General features: G+C 47.9%; 1 protein-coding gene across 2 annotated transcripts in view; it reads left to right on the top strand.

Annotated features, from left to right (window-relative positions):
• The first annotated feature begins 3,454 nt into the window (after positions 1 to 3,454).
• The window catches only part of TTYH1 (tweety family member 1), a 63,189-nt gene continuing 44,594 nt past the window's right edge, over positions 3,455 to 22,049 (top strand). The window contains exon 1 of one of the 2 annotated variants that reach the window (XM_083471944.1): positions 3,455 to 3,698. In XM_083471944.1, the coding sequence (XP_083328070.1) occupies positions 3,573 to 3,698 (126 nt within the window). In that variant the 5' untranslated portion in view covers positions 3,455 to 3,572. The remainder of the gene's footprint in view (positions 3,699 to 22,049) is intronic. The other variant, XM_083471945.1, reaches the window with a different exon arrangement.

Raw genomic sequence — 22,049 nt, 5'->3', positions numbered from 1 at the left:
AATTAAGTTCTTAACCTGAGGTACCACTGTAATGAGAAGTGCTGGACCTTAAGTCATGGTGGGCCTTAACCTCACTCCCAAAGCCTTAAAGTCTCTTCTCCTTAGAAGGCTTAGGCCTAACTCTATCAGGCAAATACATACTCCTCCTCCATTACTTCACATATTCCAGGTGTGTGTGGACCTTGGGCCCTCCAACTGTCACTGAACTACACCTCCCATCATCCCCAACCATTGTTGTGCATCCCTTGCCATTGGCCATGCTTGCTGAGGCTGATGGGATTTGTACTTCAGGAGTAAAGGCTCAGTAACAACAACAACAACAATTTATTATTTATACCCTGCCCATCTGGCTGGGTTTCCCCAGCCACTTTGGGTGGCTTCCAACAAAATATTAAAATACAGTGGTCTGTTAAACATTAAAAGCTTCCCTAAACAGGGCTGTCTTCAGGTGTCTTCTAAAAGTCTGGTAGTTGTTCTTCTCTTTGGCATCTGGTGGGAGGGCGTTCCACAGGGCAGGTGCCACTACCGAGAAGGCTCTCTGCCTGGTTCCCTATAACCTCACTTCTCGCAGTGAGGGAACCGCCAGAGGGCCCTCCGTGCTGGACCTCAGTGTCCAGGCTAAACGATGGGGGTGGAGACACTCCTTCAGGTATACTGGACCGAGGCCGTTTAGGACTTTAAAGGTCAGCACCAACACTTTGAATTGTGCTCAGTAAACACATCACCTGGGTTTCTGATCCTCCTGTCTGGTCTCTGGTCCCAATACCTTTCAGTTGATCATACCAGCCAAGAAGGAGGATGTTGAAAGAGGAACTCAGGTTGAGGGTTCCATAGCCAGCAACTCTCCATTGCACCTTGCCGTACTGTACCACGAATGAGGCCGCAGCTTCTCAAACATCCAGTGCTCTGTGACACAGTTTCGCCCCCCACTTGACATGCAGATATTCTGTAGTCTGACAATATGGTTGACCTCAGTAAGCTCACTGACAAGCCACATCCCTTTTTAGGTTGCAACCACAGGTGTGGGGACAGGAGGGGGGGAGAGGCAGCAAGCAGCTTTCAAAACCACATTGGTGATGCTGCAGAGATTTAAGTGTATTCAAGTTCTCTGTTACCCTACCATAAAAATTCCACATTGCTTTGTTGTTGTTTTTTAAAGGGTAGGAAAGTAAATGGAATGAAAAGTGTGGGGTGAACAAATGATTTATTTCCTATTTATTTTCATTGCATTTATATATTGCCTTTCTGCCAAGGCACCCTAGGTGGTTTACAGTTTTAAAATATTAAAGTAAATAAAATTTACTGTTCCACTAAGATTTGGATATACAGTCGTACCTTGGTTGTCGAATACCCTGGAACTCGTACGTTTTGGCTCCCAAATGCCGCAAACCCAGAAATGATTGTTCTGGTTTGCGAACCTTCTTTTGGAACCTGGACATCCAATGGGGCTTCCAGGGCTTCCAGGGCCAAACAGAAGCCGCAATTTGGTTTTTGAATGTTTTGGAAGTCGAATGGACTTCCAGAACGGAATCCGTTCAACTTGCAAGGTATGGCTGTATTCATTATGGCCTGGTTCACATGGCATGGGAAGCCAAACTATGGTTTACCAAGGCCATGTGAACATGTGTTTGAGAAACTGAAAATAAGTGAAATTCCAGATTGATGTCACTGAGTTGTAGAGCAGGAGAGTGTGCAACCGTGGGCAACATTCGTTCAAAATAAATATAGAAGTTCACAAAGTGACTGTGTCTGGTGTTGCAAATAAATTTCACCACCACAGTGATCTGGAGGCTGGAGCAAGTCTGGAGAGCCAAGATCAGGAATAAATGGACAATTCCCACAATAGAAACATGCAAGAAGTGGGGTTCTCCAACAATCTGTGTCTGGGCTGGTACTTTTCTAACTCATTCATAAATTGTCTAGAGTTGCAGATGAAGAATGAGGCAGCCAAGTTTGCCGATGACACCAAATTATTTGTGGTGGTGAAATCAAAAAGTAGTTGTAAGGCACGGCAAAAGGATCCCTCCAAGCTGAGTGAATGGGTATTAAAATGGCAAATGAAGTTGAGTGTAAGCAAGTATGAAGTGATGCATATTGAGGCAAATAATAATAATAATCCTAACTTTGCATATACACTAATAGGATCTGGTACCTAACCAGGAATGAGATCTTGGGGTTGTGGTGGATAGCTCAATGAAGGAGCCAGCCCAGTGTATAAGGTAAAGGTAAAGGTACCCCTGCCCGTACGGGCCAGTCATGTCCGACTCTAGAGTTGTGCGCCCATCACACTTAAGAGGCCAGGGGCCAGTGCTGTCCAGAGACACTTTCGGGTCACTTGGCCAGCGTGACGAAGCTGCTCTGGCGAGCCAGCACCAGCGCAGCACACGGAAACGCCGTTTACCCTCTCGCTATAAAGCGGTACCTATTTATCTACTTGCACTTAGGGGTGCTTTCGAACTGCTAGGTGGGCAGGAGCTGGGACCGAAAGACAGGAGCTCACCCCGGCCCGGAGATTCGAACCGCCGACCATGCGATCGGCAAGCCCTAGGCGCTGAGGTTTTACCCACAGCACCCCAACCAGCCCAGTGTATGGCAGCTATGAAAAGCATGAATTCCCCTTTTCAGATCATTAGGAAACACATTGAAAATAAAACCCCTTATCACACTGCCCTTATACAAATCTATGGTGCTACACCACTTTTGGAGCACAGTGTTCACTTTCTAGGTGCTACACCTCGAAAAGGATACTGTAGAGCTGGAAAAGTTTCAGGAAAAGGTAACCAAAATCACCAAGGGTTGCAGCAATTTCCCCGTGAGGAAATGTTTCAACCTTTGGGGCTTTTCCTGCTGCTACATCCCAGGCAACAACTGCAGCAATCTGGGGGGAATAACTATCTTCTAAACGACAACGTATCAACTGGGGAAATGTTATGCTTATAGCAGCAAATACTTTCTGGTTGCCTCCCCGCGCCCAAATAATGAGGATGATAGAAGCAATTGACTGTTTGTGAGGATTCCTGACCATTCAGAAAAACGGATTGAAATCACTGCAGGTGTAAGGATTTTTACGCAGGGTTTCTTCCTAGCTCGCTCCACATATTTCAATTGGTCCCCGCAAGTATATTTTGTAGAAAATTGGGAAGGCTGGAAGCGATTACGGAGTTTTAGAAGTTGCTTTACTAGTGCGTTTTCTCCCACTCTGCATCCGCTTTAAATCTGATCAGCGATGCCTTTTATTTATTGTGTAGAGGGACAGATCCACTTGGGGGAGCTATTAGTCTCTCTGACAGGTCGGGCGAGACAAGGGCTGATTTAAATCACAGTGACGGGCCCAGCGCTCGCTAGATGGCGCTGCGCCTCCCACTGTCCTCTTCCCCCACCACCTAGCCCTCCCCCCCTTTATTTCCCCAACCATCACTCCCCCCTCCCCAATATTCCGCGCGGATAAGCCCTGATGTTCTGCACTGCCTCCCTGCACATCATTCCCCGACATCCATCCGTGTGCCAGCATGGGGGGCCGGCGACCAGCGCGGTGAGCGGGGTTGGGGTTGTGGGCGCCCCGCGTCGGAGGGATGGGGTCCCCCCAGGGGTATCGAGCTTCGTGGTGGACGTTCCTCTTGCACCAGGCGCCGCACATCAACTTCCAGTTTGAAGCCGTGGGGAGCGAATTTGCCCCGGAGGACTGGGGGTACCAGCAGGTGAGTGCCACGGTGATGCCCAGAGTAGGCATGGGTTTGCAGGATCTGTGGGGTCAGCGAGCCAGGCAGAAATCAGGCAGGGCTGTGGGAAAGATGAAGTGAATGAGAGAAGCTTGAGAAGGAGGACGGGGGCAGGCGGGGGCGGGAGGAGAAGGTGAGGGGAGAGGTGGGGGGTGGGAAAGAGGGGAATGGAAAGGGCTTTTGAATGCACGGAATTAAGATGTGCGCCCATAGAATTAAAATGCGTGCGCGCAGGCAGAGCTGTTTGGATGGAGGGAGGGATGGATGGAGGAGCAATCAGGACGGGATGGCAAAGATTAAGGGTGGGAAACAAGGGGGAAGCAAGACGGGTAGGGAAGGAAATCAGAGTGCAAAGATGTGGTCCAAAGAAGAGGAATACCTGGATGGAGAAAATGAGAAGAGTTGAGGGAGAAGGAAGAGAAAGTGAGCAGCGGATAATGTAATGCTAAAGGAGGGAGGGGAAGGAGCAGAATGGGGGTGAAAGGGGGACTTGTGGGAAAGGGAAGGAGAGGTGAGGAGAGGTAATGGGGCAGCTAGTGAGAGGGGGGTGGGCTGGAGGAGGGGGGGAGGAAGGATGGGGGAGGGAGGGAGGGAACCGGACAGGATGCTCTGGGAAAGATGGAGGACCAGATCGAGAGATAAGGGAAGAAGGATGGGGCTGGAACTGCACACAGAGCGAAAGAAGAGGATAATGTGGGACAGGAGGAGACAGATGCCAGGGAGGAAGGGCTAAGGAGGTCCAAGGAGCATCTCTCATGTGTCAAGCTTTGAAGTCAAGGAGGAGCCATCAATGGTCCAGGTGTGTGTGTTGAGGTTGCATCCGTGGAGGGAGGCTCAGCTGTCGAGAGACTCGCCTGCCTCAGATTTCTGCAGCCCCTTGTCAAAGCTGATGAGGCTCAGCAGCCTCTTCCCGTGGGCAGTGTGTCTTATCTGGGGCGACTCACTTAGGACTCTCCTTCTACAAACAGAGAGACCTGACTGGCTGAGAGAGAGAGAGAGAGAGAGAGAGAGAGTGCACGTGTGTAGTGGCATGTACAGTAATGTGCGAACCAGCTGCACACGGATACGGCCCCAACAGCCGTTCTTGCGGTTGCATCCGCCCGAAAATGAAAGGTTGTGTGAAAATGAAAGGCAGCTGATTTATCTGCATTATTAGCCTGGTTCACACGTTAATGCCTCTCCCTCGCTACACAAGCAAAGGCGCATGAGTGCAGCTGAGGACATGTCGAGCTTGTACTGTGTGCAGATCAGCTCTGTGGCTGTGTAGATGCGGCCTCTGCATCTGCGTTCCTAATCCCACTTCATCTATTCCTCAAACCAAAAATTTATTTCTCGGCCTTTTGCGTCTTGATTCCAACACAAATTGAAGCACACCCAATATTAATTTAGGAGTGTGGGATGCTGCTTATGTCATCCAGGCCAGGTTTCCCCAATGGGTGCCCTCCGGATTCCTACAACTCCCATCAGCCTCAGCATGGCCAATGGGCAGGGGCGATGGGTGCTGCAATCTAAAACATCTGGAGAACACCAGCTTCAGAAGGCTTGCCTAAACAGGCACTGGATCTCCTGGGTGTCAGCCAGAAGTCTTTCTTTCCTATTATCTGCTACTGCAGATCCTTTTAATTGAAAATGCCAAGGCTGAGGTTGGAGCCTTCTGCATACAGAAAGGCTGTGTATACAACATAGATTTAAAACACACACACACACACACACACACACACACACATCCTTTGAACTGTAGTTTACCCTTCACAGAACTAGAATTCCTGGCACCCTTAGGAAACTAGTTCCTGGGATTCTGGCAGGTGGGGATGCTTTCAATGTGCTTTCAATGTATGTTGTGCATGTACTCTTGTCACAGAGGCCCCCATCTCTACTACATGTTTAAAGCAGGATAATGACACTTTAAACTGCCATGGATTCCACCCAAAGAATCCTGGGAGCTGAGAACAGAGCTGCAGTTCTCAGAGTGGTTTAACAGTCCATTCGTATTCCCAGGGAACTCTGGGAGAGGAGCAGGGGTCTCCTAGCAACTCTCTGCACGCTTAGCAAACTGCAGGTCCCAAGATTCTTTGGGGGGGGGAGCCATGACTGTTCGAAGTAGTATGATAGTGTGGTTAAATGTACCATGCAAATGGGGCCTTCTTAGGTTGTGGGCTATACAATTTGAAATTAAATTGTAAATTTTGGTCAACCCCAACGTCCTAACTTCTCAGAACATTTATCTGTCCTTTTATCTAAGACATGAACAGGCTCATTCTTAACCCGAGCCACAAAAGCTAGCTTGCCAAATTTACCAAACGGGGATTTGGGCACAAACCACTGTGGACAATATGACTAACTGATGCTGCTTTGCCAATTATATCCTGCCTAACCCAATTTGTCAGATTGTACCTTGTGGAACTAACCACCACATGATTTGGACGCCGCTAAAGAAATTTGGTGTATTGTTTTGGAAGAGCAGAATCTCCAAAGCTACGCTAGTAAATACCAAAACGAACAAAGTCAAAGAGGGAATGACTAGGACCTAGGGAGCTGCCTTCTTCTACATCAGACCATTGGTCCATCTAGCTCAGTATGGTCCACACTGACTGGCAGCAGTTCTCCAGTTTTTCAGCCAGGGGTCTACTCCCTACCTGGAGACAGCAGGGATTGAACCTGGGACTTTCTGCATGCAATCTTGATCACCCAGTGCACTCAGATGACTTGCACTACACCACCCTCAGAGACATGACTGGGATATAAGAAAGAGCCTTCATCCTTAGCAGAAGAACCTTAATAACAACAACAAATGGTCCCTTGTCTCCCTAGAGACTAACACATTTTATTACGGCATACGGTTTCATGGACTAGAGCCCAGTCCATCAGATGTTGGATCTGATTAAGTGTCCTGTAGTCCTACAACAGCTAATGCTGTAATAAAACATAAAAAGCAACATTAGCCATCTTGGTCCATCAGGTGGGGGGACACATTGGGCAATACTTTTTTGTTAGGACCAACCAAATGTCATGAAACAGTGGCAAGGGTCCGAGTTCTCCAGAACGCTCCTCAGGCAAGATGCTCCACAGCAAAGCAGGGGGCAAGGAGAGTTGAGCAAAAAAATTAGGTTGCATGTTGTGGTAGTTAAAATGTGTTAGACTGTGTGCACGCCATACATTTAAAGCACATTTCCTCCTCCAGCCCCCACCCCCCACATGCTTCGGATGTGATTTAAAAGGTATGCTGTGTACACAGCCTTAGTCTTGCACTAAAACAGAGTAACACGGCTACCTCTCTGGACATTGTTAATGAAAAGAGATTGCTCCAATTTGGCTTCACTGAGGGGTCTTTGCCGTGTCTTCTGAATTCCATCGGTGGTCTAGCTTAGGCCAGCCGCTTCACTTCAACGGTGCTGAATTTCAACAGATGCTTTAAAAACAACAATGTGGGCAATTGTTGAATAAATGACACAGTCGTTGCTCATTCTCCTGGTGTGTCAGTCAGAGAGTCAGGTCTGCCTTGGCAATGCCTCGTGTGCATTCTGTAATCTTCCCACAACAGCCAGTGCTGTTTCAAGTACTCATTGAGTCCCTGAAGGACCCCCCTGTGGTCCATCCCACTTTGGAACGGAGCTGAGCTCTCAGTGTGAGCACAACATCTCACAGCAATTAGTTCTCCTGCCCCATCGGTGAAAGTGTCAGAGAGACATTGTGAGGTGGACCATGGGAGGCCCTCTGGTGCATTTTTGGCACTGTGATTCTTTTGTACCAAATTTTCCCAGCACTTGAGTTGCAGGAGCCACCTGTAGATTTGGGTGAAATTTATAATGTTTAAAGGAGACTAGAAAACATGGCCCTCGGATAAGCATGATGCCAGCCTTGCAGGCTGTTCCTAACCTGTTTCCTAAACCAAATACTTGTGTCGTTGAGTGGCAAATAAACTCACTCACTGGACCCCTGCAAAGAGTCTTTGAATGGAAGAGTTCTCATTTCCATTCAAAGCACTGGGACTGTTGTTGCCTGGCCCAAGGGGGATGGGTGGTGGCGGGCTCAGGGAGCGAACTCGATGGGAACAGAAAGTTCTTAGGAAGTTCTGAGCTGTGGCTCAGTGGCAGAGCACATGCTGTGCATGCAGAAGTTCCTGTTGTTCCTACAAGACTGGTCTGCTTGACAAAGGAGAGCCCTATTGTGAATCCACACATTATGTGGAATCAGGACATTCACAGCCAGTTGCTCTACTGCGTTCAGTGCGAGGCCTGCTCTATCCAGGCAGAATCCAGCTCCTGTTGCTCTGTCCCAGCTTCTGCCAACCTAGCAGTCTGAAAGCACACCAGTGCAAGTAGATAGATAGGTACTGCTGCGGCAGGAAGGTAAACAGTGTTTCCGTTCCATGCACTCTGGCTCTTGTCACGGTTCTCTGTGAGCCAGAAGCGGTTCAGTCATGCTGGCCACATGACCCAGAAAGCTGTCTGTTGGCAAACGCTGGCTCCCTCGGCCTGAAAGCGAGATGAGCGCCACACCACATAGTCGCCTTTGACTGGACTTAACTGTCCAGGGGTCCTTTACCTTTTTACTTTACCTTACCCAGGCAGAAGATGAAGGTGGTACGAACCCTGCAGTGGTAGAGCTGGCTGTTATGATCACAGGTTGTGTACACACTATACCTTTAAAGCACATTTGAAAGACATTGTTTGCCTCAAAGAATCATGGGCATTGTAGTTTACCCCCTCACAGTTACCATTCCCAGCAACCATTAATAGACTGCAGTGCCCATAATTCTTTCAGGGGAAGAATGTGCTTCAAAGGTACAGTGTGTATACAGCTTCAGACTGCAGCTAGAGACACCTCTTTTGAATGCTCCCCCTTGTTTTGTTTTGTTTTGTTTTGTTTTGAAAACCCTGCTACTAAGAATTATACACATAACCCAGCACATTCCCTGTCAGGGTGGTTTCTACGTGTGGAGAGTTTTCAAAAATATTATTGTCTACCACCACCCATCTGCAGCTTGAAGTGGTACAGTCAAATCCTCAGATCTATAGCACTTCATTCTACTTCCTGTGTAGTGTTGACTATGCCTGACTCACTCCAAAGCATAGGAACCGACTCCTAGGGGCCGAGGTCCCTTCGGACCCCCATAAAATATTTGAGGGTGGCACGCCCTGCCAAAGTTGATGGGCATTGCCATTCAAATGGGGTGTGTGTGTGTGTTGTGATCCATTTTGTGGGGCAGAGCTTACCTCCCGCCACCAATATTTTATTCAAGTTGTCACCCCTGCTCCAAAGGAAGTGTGCATAGGATTGTAGCCTAAGATGGCGGGGTTCTGGACTGTACCACTTCAGATTACAGGTTGTGAAGAATCATGTTTGTGATTGCTTCCCTTGTGTTTAAAAATGGGGGGCGGGGGGGGGGGAGTTCCCTACATGTAGCAAAGTGGTACATTAAGGAAAGGGTTATGCCTTATTCCCTTAAGTCTGGGTTTTGTCACCTTGTATTTTGTCGTCAAACTGAATTTCATCACACGGCCACACACAGAATTGAGTTTCACCACAGAATCCAAGTCCCGTCACCAAATCCCTCCTTTTTTCCACACTGCCTGGTTTCCTAAAAAGGAACACCAGCTGCTACCAAAGAGAGAGAAAGGGGGGGGGGGGAATCCCTTGTACTCTGAGACCAACGCGAAGTGCTGTGATTAAGCGGGCTCATGCAAATCTATTTCATTTGATTCAATTAGAGAATTTGGGTTTTCTGGTCACATAAAATGTAGGACGCCCTTCTTGACACCCTCCCTTCATAACCTTCTTTTACAAATGCGGTTCAGACAGATCTCCACAAGGCTCTCCTTCTTCTCCCATGCTGCGAGCCTTTTCTTTCTTTCTTTCCTTTTTTTACAGCTTTTCTTTTTTAAACACTCTTCTCCCTGAACATCCTTTTAAAGATGTGAATGCGAAAAACCCGGCACGGTATAAATAATTTATCTTTTATATAGCTCTTACTCCTGGCACTTCTTCACAGTTCTCATCTCTGCCCTGCCTATTTCACTGTTTCTCTGTGAAGAAGAGCTCTCGCAGCCTTAATATATGCCCCATTGTGGCACTGCCAAGGTGTGGCTGCAGCCTTTCTTTCACTTACCTCTCTCGCTGAGCCCCCAGGGAGAGGCACCAGGCAGGGCTAGCGCCAGTGCCCAACATTGCTGGGCGGTTGTTGGGGCCCGAGCTGATCCCCTTTTATGGCATTCCAGTGATCACTGCTTCAACTTGGAGCCACCATCTAAATTACATTCAAATCCATGGAGCGCCCCCAACGCAGACTCAAGAGGAGCTCTGCTGAATCAGACCTAAGGGCTCTATAATCCAGCAACCCATTTTGCAGATTGGCCAACCAGGTGCCCACGGGAAGCTCACGTGCAAGGCAGGAGGGCAATAGCCCTTTTCCGCTGGTGTTCCCCAGAAACTGTGACCCCACCCCCGCCATACACACAACACCTTTAGAGCAGATTCAAATCACATCCCACCCCCATGAAAGAATCCTGGGGACCCCAGGTTTCCCCATACAGGGCTATAATACCCAGGATATTGACAAACTACAGTTCCCATGAATTTGGGGAGGGTAAAGGTAAAGGGCCCCCTGACCATTAGGTCCAGTTGTGACCAACTCTGGGGTTGCGGCGCTCATCTCACTTTATTGGCCGAGGGAGCCGGCGTACAGCTTCCAGGTCATGTGGCCAGCATGACTAAGCCGCTTCTGGCGAACCAGAGCAGTGCACGGAAACGCCGTTTACGTTCCCGCTGGAGTGGTACCTATTTATCTACTTGCACTTTGACGTGCTTTTGAACTGCTAGGTTGGCAGGAGCAGGGACAGAGCAACGGGAGCTCACCCCATTGCGGGGACTCGAACCGCCGACCTTCTGATCGGCAAGTCCTAGGCTCTGTGGTTTAACCTACAGTGAGGGTAGGATGTGCTTTGAATGTGCTTTAAAGGTATAGTGGGTATACCCACACTCACCAGCCCTACTGAAGAGGCTGCTCATGAGGAAGGAGGAACATCACCCAGCTATTGCTTTATTGCTTTAATATGCTTTGAGGTTTTTAGTAGAAGAATAAAGTGGCAAATAAATAAATAAATAAATAAATAAATAAATAAAGCAAGCAGCCTCTTACGTCTCACCCAAAGAAGAGAAAGGCATCACTCAGACCCTCCAAGTGTCCCTGTTTTCCAGGGATAGCAGTCCCAGATTAACAGCAGCTGTCCCGGTTTCTGATTTGATCCTCCCAGAATGTCCCACTTTTCCTTAGGACGTCCCTATTTTCATCGGAGAAATGTTGGAAGGTATAGAGTTATGCAGCCCCTGAGCCAAGGAGATAAGTAACCTTTAGAAGACATCTGAAGGCAGCCCTGTTTAGTTTTATTATGTTTTTTATTTATGTTGGAAGCCTTCCAGAGTGGCTGGGGCAACCCAGTCAGATGGTTGGGGTATAAATAATAAAATTATTATTATTATGGAATAGGACGTCCCTATTTTCATCAATGTTGGAGGGTATACATCACTTTTTTATTTAAAAAAAGAATACAAAGGATTTGTCTGTACACAGATCTGTATAAGCTAATTTATATGTCTGGGTGCAAAATGTGGAAATAATACTGGAAGAAGTATAAAGCCATCGTGAATGGTAGCCATCGCTAGCCAAATCTGCCACAAATTCATCTAATCCCATTTTAAATCTGTCCAAGTGGGTGGCTGTCATGGCAAAAAAACCCCAACCACCTGCACAGCCCAGAACTTCCATGAATGTAAATACGTACCTCAAATAGCAAAAGACCGTACAAACATAAAATGATCAAACTCTCATGTCATAACAGATTACAGAAGCAAATTCCACAAAAACACAGGGCATTTGTGTCACCATTTAAATTCCCCACAATGCCCCAGAGCGCCTTTACATCACAAAAATTCAGCTCTAGTTAGCCTTCATTTCTGCAGGCAAATGTAGGTGGGAAAGCTGTTGTTTTGTTACAGCTAGCTGCTAAAAAATCAGGTCAGGAATCCTTGCCAATCTACTGCAACATCGCTCAGAGATCTATTAGCAGATCCCAACCTGCCTTCTACCTGCTGAAACGAGAGGTGGTGGCGGACTTTGGGCCTGGGGGACAAAAGTGGCCCCCTCCGGTCTCCCTCTGTGGCCCTCAGGACTCAAGCCAGACCCTTCCTCAAGAGCCTTAAACTGCGATAATGCCTCTTCCTTGGGCGACATCCACACCACAGAGCTTTCCCCCAGAAAGCAACAATTCCCAGCACCCTTAACAAACTGGGTTCTTGCTCTGGGGTGGGAGGGCAGAAGCCCTGTGCTTTGAGTGTACGATGTGAGTGTGACCTTGCTTACCTGCATGGAGGATGAAGAGGTTTCTTTGTGTAAGGAAGTCTGGTTTTTGTGTGGCTGGAATACAGCCTACACGGTACAAGACTGGCATCTGTTGCCTGCCCACTTTGTTCCCCTGGCACTGCCCACCACTGTTTTCAAGCCCCAGGAAATTGCTCACAAATGAATACGGAAAATATGGGGGGGAAACACCACCACATTTCCCCACCTCTGCTCTAAACCATATTTAAAGGCAGAAAGGGAGACTCCTCTCCTCTTTGTCTCACACGACACCCCATTGAAAACATACTCTCCCCCCTTCTTTTATCCCTCTGTCGATGGTTAGATCATAGAGTAGAATCATAGAGTTGGAAGGGACCCTGAGGGTCATCCAGTCCAACCCCCTGCAGTGCAGGAATCTCAGCTAAAGCATCCATGACATAGAATCGTAGATGTATAGTTAGAAACCACATGCCCTAAGCCCACCCCTTCTATCTCCTTCTGGCATCCTCTCCAGCTTATGGCAGCACCAGATCACTGGCCTCCATTGCAGGAACCACTGCCCACTTCCTCTCACACACCCTGAGCCATAAATATATAGAAAGGGACACGGGTGGCACTGTGGTCTAAACCACTGAGCCTATTGGGCATGCTGATTGGAAGGTCAGCAGTTTGAATCCCCACGACAGGGTGAGCTCCCGTTGTTCAGTCCCAGCTCCTGCCACCTAGCAGCATGAAAGCACACCAGTGCAAGTAGATAAATAGGTACCACTCCGGCAGGAAGGTAAACGACGTTTCCGTGTGCTGTGGTTTCCGTCACAGTGTTTCGTTGCTCCAGAAGAGGCTTAGTCCACATAACCCGGAAAGCTGTCTGTGGACAAACACTGGCTCCCTCGGCCTGAAAGTGAGATGAGCACCACAACCCCATAGTCGCCTTTGACGGGACTTAGCCGTCCAGGGGTCCTTTACCTTTTTACACACACACACACACACACACACACACACACACACACATATATATATAGAGAGAGAGAGAGAGAGAGAGAGAGATGTACATCAACAGCCCACCAACCACCGCAATTTGTGTACAATAGTGTATAAACAAACTAAGCAGATAAAACTGCCAGATTAAATTATAAATTATACACAGCCTTACTTGCCAGTGGCACCACCAGATTTGGCAGGCCCCGCATGGACTGTATTACTTACAATATGTACTGGATCTTCCTCCAAATTTGGCAGCATGTCACGTTTTTTTGGGGGGGGGAATGCAAAGCATCATTGGAATGGAATAATGAAACTGAACATATTTATAGCATCTGAGCATGGAAGTGTGCATTTGGGGTTGCATAAGCACGTGTTGATGTGCATTTTGAGAGAAAAAGGGGAGGAACAGCTGGTTTTGGACTTTCCCAATCCCCTTTGGACAGTATCTGGGGCTTCTTCTGACCTTTGGCTCTTCTCCCACACACCTGTTCATAGATTGCTTCTTCAGGTTCTGATCTTTACCTGGCTCTTGGAGGACTGCTTGAAACCAGAAGAGCATCCCATACCGCTTCTACTTTGAATGCTAATTACTCCCATAGGTCAGATGTCATTTCCAATGCAGGCACCCCATGTGATGAAATTATTGCTCGTGTGTCATTAGTAAAATCTAGAAGCATTCTCCAGAAGGGCTGCCCGTCTCACTCCCTGTCCATCTGTATTGCCAACATTAAGGCTGCAAGCACCGTTGCACAGATAGCCAAAAGAGTGTCTCCCACATACCAGAGGGAGGTACAGTGGTACCTCGGGTTAAGAACTTAATTCGTCCCAGAGGTCCGTTCTTAACCTGAGGCGTGCTTTCACTAATGGGGCCTCCTGCTGCTTCTGCGCTGCTGGCATGTGATTTCCATTCTTAACCTGGAGCAACCACTTCCTGGTTAGCAGAGTTTGTAACCCGAAGCGTCTGTAACCCGGGGTACCACTGTATTCAACAGGCTTGGAGGAACTCCCAAGGTTTGCAGGAATACAAAAATATTTTTGGGGGGAACCCCCACATGGGGGACCTCTAAAACAACCCTATGAGGGGTGAGCATGCTCAGTGGTCACAGAATGCTGAGTGACTGTTGCAGGTGGGAACTGGGGAACTGTGAACCAGGAGGGAGAGGACACAGAATGGAGCAACTTGAACTGGAGCACTCCACACGCTGCAACATTGTGTTGCAGTTTCCGCTTGAAGCATGCCAATCGTGAAAGTTTGCAGGTAGCATGTAGTCCACAGCAGGGGTGGAGAAAAATAAGACCACAGGCCACTGCCGGACCACGTGCCAGTGTCTAATCGACCCCCACATGCACACCTCCTGGCTGCCAGGAGCTTTGCAAAGAATGATGCAACCTTGACTTGCATTCACATGACAGCTTATTCCATTTTCATTGACATTTCCCTATTCATTTCCACATCATATCTGCGCTTTCACATAATGTAAAAGCCATTTCTGGAACTATGTAGTTGAACTGGAGTGGAATGTAGTGTAAATATAACATCCCTTGCCATATTTTTTGCAAACATTTTTTTTTCCCTGGAAGCAAATATCATGGAAACTTGCCCTGTTTCCACTATAGCTCAAGAAGCAGCTTTTCTGTTGTGTGAATGCTCAAGTATAATGCAGAGCTTAACAATTAAGAGGAAGGTCTGGAAAGGTCCTGTGAATTCAGCCTTGGTGGGACCAAGTAAGGCATTTGCATTCTTAAAGAGTAGTGGATACTCAAGATCACTTAGCTCAGATTAGTTAACTGTTCAAAGATCCTGAGTATCCGCTCTTGCTTTGCAATCTAAAGCACATTAGTGGACCATCAGAATTCTGGAAGGCAATGCTGATCATACAACAAGGCTGGGGTTAAATCATCTCTAGTTTTAAGCAGTACAATCCTGCCTCCCGCTTAAAAATCAGAGAGACTTGCATGTATTTGGGTTCTCAATTTCAGTCTTAAGGACCACTCCTATTTGTGTTTACTGAGAACTATGTCCCATTAAATTCCATGGGGCTTCTTTCCGTTTAAGTATATTTCTATTTAGGATTGCAGCCGTAGTGTGTGTTTGTGGGCAGAATATAGAAGAAGAGAAGAGTTTGGATTGATATCCCGCCTTTCACTCCCCTTCAGGAGTCTCAAAGCGGCTAACAATCTCCTTTTCCCTTCCTCCCCCACAACAAACACTCTGTGAGGTGAGTGGGGCTGAGAGACTTCAAAGAAGTGTGACTGGCCCAAGGTCACCCAGCAGCTGCATGTGGAGGAGCAGAGACGCGAACCCGGTTTCCCAGATTACGTGACTACCGCTCTTAACCACTACACCACACTGATTCTTAATAGTGGTGGATACCTGGGAAAGTGCAGATTGTCAGAAGACTGTGTGATCTGCATTGTGTAGCTTCTCAGCAGGAAGTATTCAGAAATGTGCAGAAATGTGGCATTAATAGAAGCTTCTTGTGCAGGGCTGGCCCACCCATGAGGCAAGGTGAGGCAAGCACCTCAGGTGGCAGGATCCACAGGGACAGCAGGCCTCAGTGCATATCTTTATTTGCCCCTTGTTCCTTATGTAGAACTTCACTTACCCCTTCTTCCCTGGTGGGGAGGGGCACCATTTCGTGGTTTGCCTCAGGTGCCAAAATGTCTTGGGCCGGCCCTGTTTTCGTGGTAGGGGAAAGGCCTTGCCAAATCTTCCTGCTCAGAAGAGAGGTTTAAAAAAGGGAAGACTCCCAGTCTTGATATCTTTTGTATGGTCCCAAGTATCATTTTCAGGGATTTGTGTTGGGTTTACTCCAGGCTTCCTCAACCTCGGCCCTCCAGATGTTTCAAGACTACAATTCCCATCATCCCTGACCACTGGTCCTGCTAGCTAGGGATCATGGGAGTTGTAGGCCAAAAACAGCTGGAGGGCCGAGGTTGAGGAAGGCTGGTTTACTCCTTAGTTTCTTCTTCTTCTGAAGATCCCACAAGACAGTAGAGGTTTAGAATCAGAGTTCTCCTTCTCTTAGATGGGCTACCTTCCCAGGGCTGATGAGCCCCACCTGCCCCTCAATTCACTATGTGCAGGAACTGCCTTCTTGACTGTTGGACCCACCACTGGTCTCATCCGCTGCAGCCTGTCTTTGCTTGCATGCAGAAGTCCCTAATTTATCAAGGCTACCCTTACTTAGGGATGCGGGTGGCGCTGTGGGTTAAACCACAGAGCCTAGGACTTGCCGATCAGAAGGTCAGCGGTTCGAATCCCTGCAATGGGGTGAGCTCCCGTTGCTCAGTCCCAGCTCCTGCCAACCTAGCAGTTCGAAAGCATGTCAAAGTGCAAGTAGATAAATAGGTACCGCTCTAGCGGGAAGGTAAATGGCATTTCCGTGTGCTGTTCTGGTTCACCAGAAGTGGCTTAGTCATGCTGGCCACATGACCCGGAAGCTGTACGCCGGCTCCCTCGGCCAATAAAGCGAGATGAGCGCCGCAACCCCAGAGTCGGCCACGACTGGACCTAATGGTCAGGGGTCCCTTTACCCATTACTTTACCCTTACTTGGTGTGGATAGCCAGTCGAAGCCATTCCCGGGTGCAGCCGCTGTCGCATGCTGACAGCTCCTAGGAGCTACAGGTGAGAGCTGAGTGCAAGATGGAGATCAAAGGTGGACAATCTACCCCAGAAGGAGCATGATGTGGCCTTCCCCTAACACCCCATACACACCATTACGTTAATGAGCAGTAAATAAACAGTGATAAAAATGTTCCCCTGGGGAAGCTGCTTCTCTGAATCACCTACAGCCATATACAAGACACACAGAGCACGTTCCTCCATCCAGTCTTTTATGAACTCACATGCAGAGCTACTTTGTAACAAGAGTGGGGGTCATCACGTGGGGATCGTGTCCCGTTGATGACGACAACAACAAAAAGACAACAAAACAACAACAACAGGCTGGTTCACACCAGCTGAGAGATTTGGCTTTGGGATTAGGAGACTCAAATATTTGAAAGTGCTTTTTAAAACAATCGGATCAAATTAGCTGGATTAATGAGTGTCAGGGGATCTGTGAATTCATTCTGGATGGGGAGGGAGGAGAACAGTTTTCTGCATCCTTCTTACGTTCTAATAGCTAAAGGCTTTCCTCTTGCATCTTACCCCCTTCACTAACAGTCTTATTAATTAATATATTCAATTAATCAGCTAATTCATTTATTTGCCTTCCATTGATTGATTGATTTATCCATCCATCTCTCCCCTGATCCCTTTTGTCTTCTGCATTTTCCCTTTCTCCATTCACAAGGATCGCCATCAGGTTATCTTTCTGTCTCTGCAACAGACTGAAACAGGCAGGTGGATTTATGCAGTAAAGATAACCCAGCCGTAGAGAACAGGCTTCGCATGCAAAACTCCCCAGCTTCAATCTCTGGCCTTTCCAGGTTACAGCTCTGGCTGGGGCTGAAGGGAGTTAGGAGTCTAACACACCTGGAAGGCACCAGATGAAGGAAAGCAGCTCTAGAGACCTACGGTGCAGCTCCCATCATCCTGAGCCATGGCCATGCTGGCTGAAGTTGATGGGAGTTGGAGTCTCACCACTCTGGAGGTCCACAGCCTCTCCCATCCCTACAGTAGACACTTACTGAGCTTTGGACCAATGAGGTGACTTGGTAGAGGGCAGCTTCCTACTCTCTATGGCAGGAAGGGGAAGAGGATGGGCAGGCGGACTAGGAGAGAGATTGAGTGGGGAGGAGTTTCAACAAGTGGATTATTATTATTATTATTATTATTATTATTATTAACTTATTACCATTTATTTATTATTACAGTATCTCCATTTATTAATCGCCTTCTACACAATCATCTCAAGGCCGTCGCCTACAACAGAAACAGCCAAAATTATTAATAATAATAATAATAATAATAATAATAATAATAATAATAATTTTTTATTTATATCCCACCCTCCCCAGCCGAAGCCAGGCTCAGGGCGGCTAACAACAATAAAATAATACAACATTCTAAAATCATTTCATTATAAAATTAATTAATTCAAAATGAGGTTTTAGGGTTTTTAAAAATAAAATAAAACCAGCCAATGCCTTTAAAACCAAACTTAAACAATTTAAATTAGACACTTGGGGCAAAACATTGGGAAAGTTTGTTGGAACAAACATGTATCCAAGTGTTTCTGAAAAGTGCAAATAGTAAGTTCCTGTCTTATTGAGACAGGGGTGCTACTCCAGAGTACATCCGTAGCCACACTAAAGGTTTTGTTCTGAGTTACTGCAGAGTAGGCTTCTGAGAGACAGTGGTACCTTGGTTCTCAAACTTAATCCGTTATGGAAGTCCGTTCCAAAAGCAAAGCGTTCCAAAACCAAGGCGCAGTTTCCCATGGAAAGTAATGCAAAATGGATTAATCTGTTCCAGGCTTTTAAAAACAACCCCCAAAACACAATTTAACATGAATTTTACTATCTGACGAGACCATTGATCCATAAAAGGAAAGCAATAAACAATGTACTACAGTCACACAATCAATCAATCAGTAGCTGAACTGGTTTGACACAGTCGCAAAAACAAAACAAAAAGAGCTGTAAAAACAAAAACGCAAAATAAATAGCAAAAACAGGCAGAGCTCAGCATAACACTCAAAATGGAAGTGTGGCACTCAAAACGGAGCACATTTGGCTTCTGACAAAGTTCATAAACTGAAACACTGATTTTCGGGTTTGCAGTGTTTGGGTTCCAAGTTGTTTGAGTACCAAGACGTTTGAAAACCAAGGTACCACTGTATGTGGAATTTGAGGAAGAAACTTTCCTATAGACCACGGGGAACTAATGGATCATTTCCTTTGCCTCAGTATGATTAAGGGTGGGGTAGGGGCAAGGTCTCTGGGTTCTGATCTGTCAGCTACAGGCTTGGCTTGTGTGAAGAAGGGATGCATGCGTGCACTGTCTCAGTCTTAGCCTTTGGTTGTTGCAGTTTTGTGTTTCTAAGTCCTCGTAGTTGTGGAGACAAACCCTGCTTGGGCCATTACAACAGAAGGCTTAGAAATTAAGGTGACTACATTTGTGGGTGGGCAGATACAACTGGGTCCTCAAGGATATAGTTCTGTTCATGCTCTATAACCATGAAAATGTGGGTTGTGGATGGGGGGGAGGGTTTTACCTGCAGAACTGACCCCCTGCCCACCCATTCACCAAAATTTCTGAACAGAACCTGAGGGGACAAGTTGCACCTGCATAGACTTTGGCTGCTCTGGTGGGAACCCTATGAAAAACGGGGTCCCCAACCAAACCGGTAAAGTCTCAACTGAACACCCAAAGGTGAGGGTGGTGGCAGTGGGCATGATCCAATGGATCATGAATGGGATGTTGTGCTGCCAACTTCAGTTTGCCCTCAGCCAACCCGTACCTGCCTGCCTTCATGTTCAGGGGGTGGCGTTGCCTGTCAGTTCCCCCCTCTCGGTCTCAGTACAGTGGTACCTCAGGTTAAGCACTGAATTCGTTCCGGAGGTCCGTTCTTAACCTGAAACTGTTCTTAACCTGAAGCACCACTTTAGCTAATGGGGCCTCCTGCTGCTGCCGCACCGCCGGAGCATGATTTCTGTTCTCATCCTGAAGCAAAGTTCTTAACCTGAAGCACTATTTCTGGGTTAGCGGAGTCTGTAACCTGAAGCGTATGTAACCCGAAGCGTATGTAACCTGAGCTACCACTGTACTGTCCTTGTCAAACGCAGCAGGGAGGAGGAAGATGGGGGCAAACCTAGAGTTAGCTTGCTCTGTCCCCTCGTCGGCTTGGGCACCACCTACTGTTGGCCTCCTTGCCTTCTGCTCCACCAGCCACCACAGGTACATGTTTCAACATCTCCCCTATCCACACCTTTCTATCCAGACACTGGGGAGGGGGAGAAATGCCCCCGGGCATTTCTTATTTGTGCATTTGGGGGTAAAAATGTAGGTCCTGGCTTTATGGAGCCAGTGTGGTGGTGTAGCTTTGGACGGGGGGGGGGGGGTGGGGAGCTGGGTTAGGTGTGAATCCCTGCTTGGTCTATGAAGCTCAATTGCTCCCTCCCTGATCAATTTACCTCACAAGATTGTTGTGAGCAAGGGTGTACCAACTTGAATAAAATATGGGCGGAGGGGGCATAATTGGTCACAAGACACAAGACAATACCCTGCATAATTGGTCACAAGACACACTATTTGAATGGCATTGCCCATGAATTCTGAGGAGGCTTGGCCCCCTAAAATATTTTATGAGGGAGCCAAAGGGACCAAGGAATTGGCACCTATGCTTGTGAGGGCAAATGGGGCTAATAGCATCAGCATACAAAGCCTTGAGCTGCTCAGGTGTGTATGAGTGTGAGGGGGAATGAATGGAGGCAGCGCCGGGAGATCTGATCCGAGGCCTCTCTCATCTTTGCTTTCCTAGTAGTGCTCAGTCCTTCAAAAACCGTTTAGAGGCCCATTACGTTAAATTAATTATGTCTATAACAGATGTCTCTGGTGCCAGAGGGAAAACAAACACATTCAGGGAGGCAACTGCGGAGCTGAGCTAGGGCTGGAGTGCGGGGCCAGAGAGGCCCCAGACGACCACCCAGGAAGCAGCAGGAAATGGTGCTAAATGCAAAAACTGCACATGCTCAGAGTCTTTATTTATAAAAAAAAGAGAGTTGCTTTTTTGCTCGCTTATTGCAAGCAACGTCAGCAACGTGGGAGCGGCAGCGAAGCATGAAGCAGCGGAGGTGGCGGGAGAGCGCAAGACTGTTAACGGTGCGCCTCGCCGGGCTGCGCAAAGGCGGCCCCGGGGGCTTCGAAGGCGCGGGAGCCGAAGCAAGCAGCCCGCGCGGTGGCAACGACCTGCCGCAGCCTGGGGCTGCACCCGCTCGCGTGCAGCTGCCCGTGGGAAGCCGCCGCCCCTGCCGTGGGCAGCTCCGGGAGCCGGGAGCGCCATCTCGGCCTGCGGGTGAGGGGGCGGGAGTTTGTGGCGGCGGCAGCAGCAGCAGATTCCCTCCCAGCGCCAGCGAGGAAGCGAGCGCTCTGACTGCTGATATGTAGGTCAGGCTGAGCCTCACAGCAGCAGCTGATCCACTGTGTGTGTGTGTGTGTGTGTGTGTGTGTGTGTGTGTGAGAGAGAGAGAGAGAGAGAGAGAGAGAGAGAGAGAGAGAGAGAGAATCGCGTTTATCTATCCATCTCTCTTGCTTCCTCCCTCCCTACTTCTATCTGACTGCTGCTCCATCTTTCTCGAGATGGGAGGGAGTCGTGTGTGGAGGGGTCATCTTCTCAGAGACACTCTTGTTTCTCTTTCTCTCTCTTACTGGTAATAGTAATAATAATAATAATCTGTTCATTATACCCTGCCCATCTGGCTGGGTTTCCAATAGAATATTGAATATTAAAAACACAATAAAACATCAAACATTTAAAAAACTTTCCTAAACAGGTCTACCTTCAGGTGTCTTCTAAAAGTCGGACAGTTGTTTATTTCCTTGACATCTGATGGGAGGGCGTTCCACAGGGTAGGTGCCACCCCCGAGAAGGCCCTCTGCCTGGTTTCCAGTGACACCGAAAACAAGTCCTGGAGCCCTGACTCAAAACACCTTCCTTAATCCCCACACAGAGCCCATCAACTCATTTGATTTAGCTATCCCTGGGCAGCTGCCCCCCCCCCACCTAAATCAAGTGAATCAATAAAAATACTTAACTGAGGTCCTGCCCCCCAACATGAAGCCTGCCCTCCCTTCCATAAATCCCATGTAGCTATCCCTCCCTTGAAAGCACAATTTCTTCCTGTTCAGTCCATCCCTACATTCATAGGAGCCTATTCCTAGGGGCTGCAGGGGCTTCATCCCCAACAATAAAATATTTGAGGGAGCAGGGCCCCCACAAAGTTCATGGGTACTCCCATTCAAATGGTGTGGGTGCACTGCGTCATGTGATCGGTTATGTGGGGCAGGGCTTACCAGGACCCCCACAATATATTGATTCAAGTTGTCACCCCTGCCTT

Source organism: Podarcis liolepis (assembly GCF_965112155.1).
Source record: "Podarcis liolepis genome assembly, chromosome: 13".
Classification (NCBI taxonomy): Eukaryota; Metazoa; Chordata; class Lepidosauria; order Squamata; family Lacertidae; genus Podarcis; species Podarcis liolepis.
Note: the sequence above shows the minus strand (reverse complement) of the source record. Positions and strands in the feature narration are given on the sequence as shown.